The sequence below is a fragment of the Condylura cristata genome, unplaced genomic scaffold, assembly GCF_000260355.1.
Source record: "Condylura cristata isolate star-nosed mole 26May11 unplaced genomic scaffold, ConCri1.0 scaffold00001, whole genome shotgun sequence".
NCBI lineage: Eukaryota > Metazoa > Chordata > Mammalia > Eulipotyphla > Talpidae > Condylura > Condylura cristata.
Genome location: NW_004567102.1, coordinates 86,228,112 through 86,235,026, shown reverse-complemented (window position 1 = coordinate 86,235,026; position 6,915 = coordinate 86,228,112). Strand labels below are relative to the sequence as shown.

General features: G+C 66.3%; 1 protein-coding gene across 1 annotated transcript in view; it reads right to left on the bottom strand.

The window, feature by feature from the left end:
* The window catches only part of TMEM181 (transmembrane protein 181), a 61,143-nt gene that overhangs the window by 9,007 nt on the left and 45,221 nt on the right, over positions 1 to 6,915 (bottom strand). The window contains 5 exon segments of the mRNA XM_004674161.2: positions 205 to 296; positions 468 to 598; positions 1,080 to 1,179; positions 2,286 to 2,366; positions 5,428 to 5,538. Coding sequence (XP_004674218.1) covers positions 205 to 296; positions 468 to 598; positions 1,080 to 1,179; positions 2,286 to 2,366; positions 5,428 to 5,538 — 515 coding nt within the window.

Here is a 6,915-nt window from a genome sequence, read left to right as displayed (position 1 = left end):
CCTGTCTGTCCACGCTCCTGCCTGTTTGTCCACGTTCCTGTCTGTCCACACGCCTGTCTGTCTGTCCACACTCCTGTCTGTCCACGCTCCTGCCTATCTGTCTGTCTAGGCATGGGGGGGGCAGTGGTGACTCCCCGAGATGAGCACCCCACATCTGGCCTGTCCGGCTGCCCACAAAGGCTCATACATCCTGGAATCACTCACGTCTGCCATATTCCTAGGGTCACAGACGCCAACCACAACAGCCCGACAATGAAGAATTTAGGCAAATAGAAGGTCAAACACCTCCTTTCTCCCTAAGAGGAAACACACCACACACACAGGGTGAGAGATCGCGAAGTGCGTACATGAGCCACCCCCCGCCCCCAGCAGACCACCCCACGCGCAGGCGCCGCCCTCTCCTGCCGGCCAAACCGGCCCCGAGGTCCACCGCCCGGAAGCGCAGGCCCCGCGGAGCCGAGGCTGACCTGGACGCGAATGCCGTGGTACACGCACAGCCAGAAGAGCAGCAAGGCGCACAGGAACACGGACTGGAAGAGGTCGTCCAGCATGCCCGGGAACCAGCTGTTCACCAGGAAGGAGAGGGGGAAGAAGGGGTCTGCAAGCAGAGGGCGGGCGGCGTGAACACGGGCAGGTCCCGGCCCCGCGTCGGGCCGCCCGCACACGGCCACCCGGCGCAGCACGCGCGGCACGTGAACGAAAGCCTGCTCTGCTTCCGAAACACTCAAGGCCAGGGTCAGACTGCCCAGCGACGGTGACAGCGCCGCCTGCACCTCCTGCGGGCCGGGGCTCCCGCTCCGCTCTGGAGGCCAGCGCGCCCTGCGGCCGGCCAGGGGAGCGGACGGACACAGACCCAGACCCAGACGCGCCGGCAGCCCGCCAGCTCGGCCACAGGGCGTCACCCATCGGGCTCCGTGGGCCTGGCGCCGCTGGCCGCCCCGCGAAACAGCAGTCCGGGGGCCAGGGAGCCCCGCCACCCTGCCTTTAGGGGCCCCAGGCTGGAGACCTGCGGGCCCAGCCGCTCCGTGACACTGCCCGCCCCCGCCTCCATGGGGAGCACCCGCCGACCGCGGACCTACCGTTGTAAAGCAGCAGCAGAGGCAGGAGGATGGACATCCACTTCTGCTCGATGCCCCAGTCCCGCATGGAGAACTTGCGGAGCGAGTGGGCAAACAGGCACTGCGAGAAGCCAGCCCGTCAGTGCCCGGCCAGGCCCCGGCGCCAGCGAGACCTGCTCCGTGAACCCTGGCGGCTGCGGCCAGGGCCGCCGACGGCAGCTGGGAGAACAGGGCCCACCGCTGAGGGGCCAGGGACACAGGTCCGGGCTGTTCCGGGGGCAGGGGGCCCTGGCGGCTGGACACCCGCCGCTGAGCGGACGGCAGCCACCCCGCCTCCTGCCGGCCGGGGCCGGGGGCGGCCCTGTGGGCGGGGGCCTTGAGGCCAGCCCGCTGTGCCCTCCCGGAGGCAGTGGCCTCTAAGGAGGCCCCGACCACGAGCAGGGACAGCGAGGCCCACGTCAGGGCATGGACTTCTAGCACCTCCCGCGGGCTTGCTGGGCCCATGCGGAAAGTTCTCTTTGAACCGACTCGAACAGGACCACACTCGTGACTTCTGGCTGGACGTTCACGGATTTTGCTTTTCCTGTGATCTGACGGGAGCTGACGGTCTTCTGGGTGGGCAGCCAAGCCGCAGGTCCAGCACCTCCCCGGGAGGCCGCGGGCACTCGCGCCCCAGCTGGGGGCAGGTCTCGGGCCCTGGCTGCCACGCCCAGGTACCGGTCGCCGCCCACCGCACCGTTCTCAGTGCCCACAGCCGTGACCCTCCACACACGAGTGACGCTGTCCCCGGGGATCCGAGGTGGCCGCCGGGGAAGACGGTGGACGCACCTCCCTGTCGAGAAAGCGCCCATCCCCGCGGAGAGGCCCCAGGGTGCTTGGCGTGGGCCTGGGCCTCCCGTGAGCCAGAGCTGCACTTCCAAGCCACTTTGGGGACCCCACTGCTGCCGGGTCCCAAAGGCCGATGCCCCGGGGGGGGGGGGCTCTGTCCCGCCCGAGGCCCGGCCCTCCAGCGGGAGCCTGTGGTCACCGCCAGGGGAGGAGCACGGACTGAAGGACAGCGGGTGACGCCACCCACAGAGCCCCGGCGCCTGCCACGGCCACGTCCCCCGAGCCGCCCGGCCGGCCGGCAGGGCCTCGGGATTCAGGCTCCCGGGCGCTGGGGGGAGAACCTCCACCCATGGAGGGGCCTTCCCGAGGGTGCCGCTGCGTTCATCCGCGGGGACTTACGGTGGCGACGAAGGTGAGCACCACAAAGATGAACCGGAAGCAGATCTCCCACTGAGAAAACGCAGGGTCGTACGTCTTCCACTGCAAGGGACACGGGCGTAACCGCGCGCACCCGCTCGGGGGCGGGGGCGGTCGGGACAGCGGGGCAGGGACGTCCTGCGGGCTGCCCGCATGTCTGACCCGCTAACCGTACACCTGATCTTCTAAAGAACAATCGCGAAGAACTGAAGGTCGCGCTCGCGGGTGTTATAACAGCTGACGGTGAATCTGACTGAGAAATCATCCTTCAGCCATACCGAGTCTCACGCCAAAATCGCTTTTCAGTTCCGTGCCACAAATCGGCCCCGTCGACCTCTTTGCTGGAAAAAGCCACTTTCCACGAAGAGACTGCGGAGCTGCGGCCACGCAGGGCCCTGCCACGGTCTCACTGCGCGTCTCAGCGCGCACCGGAGCCCGGAGAGGGTGGGTCAGGGGCCGGCTCGCAGGTGCCGAGGCCCAGTGGCCGCCAGGCCCCTCGCCGCCTGGGCAGCGCTGGGCCAGCGTGCCCACCATTTGAACGCGCTGGATTAAAATCGTCTGAGCCACCGAAACATCCGCTCCCCGGCAGGTCGGGGCTGCCACGTTCCTGGAGGTGCACAAGAGCGCACGCACCGGTCTCCCTGTCAGCACTCGCGGCCTGAATCACGGCGTGGCAGGACAGCAGCCTCCTGCTGACGGCGAAACCTCGGGGCGCAGCCATGGCCTGGGGCACCAGGAGCCCCAAGACCGGGCAGAGCTGGCTTCCCTCACATCCATCTGGACGCTGCCCAGCCCGCAGGTGAGCCCCCCGGGCAGGGAAAGGACCTCTGGCACTCACGGCGGGCAGGGCCGGGGCTGCCGCACAGCAGGCTGGGCCACGCGCCGGGGAGCGGGCTCCGGACAATTTTGCCTCAACGGCGGGAAAGAACTAGGAGTGGATATAATGTTGCCCTGACCTGCCTGGCAGCTTAAGGCCTGAACATGAGGCCATTTCCAAGTACCTTTGGAACACCCCAGGACAAAACCAAGATCTATTATAAAAACACAAAATCTGGGCCCTCCCTGGTGGCGCAGCGGGTTAAAGCACAGTACTGAGAAGCTAAAGCCAGCTCAGCATGAGTTCGATCCCCGCCCTGGAGGTGACCACAGGGCGCAGCAGACCTCTCCTGACCCGCCCGCTGCTCCCCTCAGCAGTGGACTTTGTCGATCTGCCTGTCCTGCTCCCCACTCTGTCCACTGCTCCCCTTAGCGGTGGACTTCGTCCATCTGCCTGTCCTGCTCCCCATTCTGTCTCTCGCCACCCCTGAGCCTCTAGCCTGTACCCCAGTTCTGTATGCAGAAATAAATCAATCTTTAAACAAAAAATACAAAATCTGGCTACCTGTGGTGTCTGACACGGAATCAGCAAAGCCAGGCACGTGAAGAGGCAAGAAAATATGAACCATAATGAGGGAAAACACCAAGCACTGACACTGAGCCAGAAGCCGCAGGCGCAGGCCCCGCAGCCAGCAGGTCGGGAAGCTGGGAGGGTGGAGAAGGCTGAGCGGACATGACGGAGAGCGGTGCCCACCACAGGGCGTCAGAAGCGCGGCCCGGGCACCGGCAAAGGGGGGACGGCCTCAGCACCACGCAGCAGGTGGCCTCACCACCTACTCTGGGGACCGGAGTGTCTGGGGCGGTGCCAGAAGCACAGAAAGAGTATTTGAAGTGAAAATGGCCCAGACTGGCCAGACTTGGTGGCAGCCAGAAAGGCACAAAGTCAGCAGCTCGCTGGACCCTACCAGCACAGGGGACAAGACGCCTCGTGACCGGGGAGCCTCCGGAGGAAAAGGGGCACCTGCCAGGGGCTCAGGGCCGCACCAGCGGCGCCTGACAGAGCTACGGAGGGCGGGTCGGTTTCTCGTCCTAAAGAGCCAGGAGACCAGGCACTGGCGCTCACCTCGGGGGAGGCCTGGCCGGCAGGGGCGCGGCAGGACTGGGGGCGCACCCGGTCCCCCAGGCTGGGAACGACTGCACCCGCCCCGCCGTGGGGGGTGGGGGCCATGCCAGCTCCCGGAACAGCTGCCTGTCTCCCCACTGCGTGGTCCAGCAGGGCCCCAGGTGTCCCCCAGAGCAACAAGCCTCGTCCACAGATGAGCGGGCATGTTCACGGCAGCGTGATCTGTAACGACCTAATGCTGGACACAATGGAATGCCCACGGCCAGGGCAGTGGGCAGCCTGCCCCAGTGGAGCGGACCCCCCAGCCTCGGAGCGGGATCCCCGCTCCGCCACCCAGGGGCGGTCAGGAGCTGGCAGGGAGGGAGCGAGGTGATGGCAGCACCGTGGCTGCTGCGTGGCCACTGCGTGGCCGCTGCATGGCCGCCGGCCGGCCGCCCCCTGCTCGCCACCAGGGCACTGTGTCTGCCTTTCCCCACGCTGGCATTCTGGTGCACTGTGTCCGTTATGCTGCATTTCCTCCCCCAAGAGGAATGGAACAAGTAGCTTATTAAAAACCAATGGATCAGATCGCACCATTGTTGTATAGTTAAAGGGTAAAATCCTAAAGAAAAAGGCAGAGTTCTCACGCCAGCAGACATCGATGCCAGGGCGGCGCCCGTTCAGCACAAAGCTTGCTCCGGAGACGTCCGGCTGACACCGGGAGGGCGAGGCACGGGCTTGCCCGCTCTAACGAGAGCCCGGGACAGGCCAGAGGCCCTGCCCGGCCGTGCGGGCCGGAGTCCACCCCCGCGGGACCCCGGCGAGCCGAGGGGCAGGAAGCTGACCAGAAGGCTTAGCCAGCAGCGCCGCTGGAGGGTGGGGCAGCCAGGCAGGACGGGGCGTGGCCCTGGCCGGAGGCGCGGGGCTCTGAGGACCGCTGCGAGGGAGAGGGGAGTCCGGCTTCGTGCGGGGCCTTCCCCGGGCACACCCGGCCCTCGCCGTCCCGACTTGCAGAGCCCGCGTGGGCACTGGGCTGGCAGGAAGGGAGCCGCTTCCTGCCTCTCCGCTGGCTACTTTTGGTACCAGAAACTCAAGCTGTGGCTTTCGCATCGTCTCCCAAGCACGCTCGGCCTCCCATGGTCCGAAGTCGCACGACCTCCGTCAGCGGGCGAGAGAGGCCAGCGCGCTCCGGGAGGCTGCACTCACCGTGAAGTTCATCTCCTTGATGGGCAGCTTCAGGTTCTCGAAGCCCACGATCACCGTGTACTGTGTGTAGTTCAGGTAGCCAAGGTGGGCCACGATGATCTCAGCGCATTTCTGCCGAGACACGAGGGCAAGGCTTGTGTTTCTACAGCAAGACACGCTCCCACCAGCCCACGGCGCGGCACGTCTGAACCTTGTGGTCAGGACAGGGCCTTGCAGCCATCTCACCGGGGCCGGAAAAATTGAGACCCCAGGCAAAACTGTTCTCAGAAAGAAGCAGCCAGGTGCCTGCTTCTGGACACAAAATCCTTTTGATTGACTGTCACTAGCTAGAATCTCGCTACTTTGATTAAAAATAATTTGTCACCTATATTAGCGGGGCTAACAGCCCAGACAACCCGCGCTCGCACCACCCGCTGCCCGGGAGCTGAGCTCAGAGCGCCCTTCCCTGGCCTGGCCGCACCAGCTCCGACATGCCGGCTTCCAGAGGGGACCTCAGCGCCTGACCCGCTGGTGACCTCGGGCAGTACCCTGCCTCGGGAAGCCTGGCTCTCCGGCACCGGAGGCCGCTATGGCAGTTCCTGCCTGGGGTCGCTGAAGGCTGGGGTGTCGGAGGGGCGGGGCAAGCTAGGGAACCCCGGTCCCATATGATCAAATGCATGATTCTCCCACGCCGTCCCCATGACAACCTGCGCCCCAGCAAGTCCCACCGGGCCTCCACCTTATCCTGGGTCTGATTCTTCGGAGCTTGAAGCTGATGAAATCGAGAGAGAGGGCCCTTCCTGCGCTGCTCCCCCAGGCTAGTCCACTACAAACTGCCCCCCAAAGCAGCTGCTAAGGTCACTCTCCTTCCCGGGCGGCGCCTCGGGGCCCCCAGTTGGGTCAGGCCGTCCAGCACATGTGGTGAACAACCCAAAGCCCTGTGGTCAGGAGTGACCTGGAGCAGACCTGCACACATGGCAGGCGGCCACCGACAGGCCCGTGTGGACACACCAGTCAGTAAGTTGCAAACAGTGGAGTCGGGGCGCTCTGGCTGTGTGCAGCTGCGGGAGTCTGTGCATGTGCTCGGGTGTCGCTTGTGAGACCTCGCCAGGCCCTGAGGCACCTGAGCTCCCAAGCCTGTGTGGGTGAGTGTGCCCCAGCACACCACCCCTGCCACGTGATTGTCCCTCTGCCACGTGAGGGTCCTGGGCCCCGGCACGCTCCCCCCTGCCACGTGAGGGTCCTGGGCCCCGGCACGCTCCCCCGGCACGTGAGGGTCGTGGGCCCCGGCACACTCCCCCTGCCACCTGAGGGTCGTGGGCCCCGGCACACTCCCCCCGCCACCTGAGGGTCCTGGGCCCCGGCACGCTCCCCCTGCCACGTGAGGGTCGTGGGCCCCGGCACGCTCCCCCCGTCACGTGAGGGGTCCTGGGCCCCAGCACGCTCTCCCCTGCCACGTGAGGGTCATGGGCCCCAGCACGCTCTCCCCTGCCACGTGAGGGTCCTGGG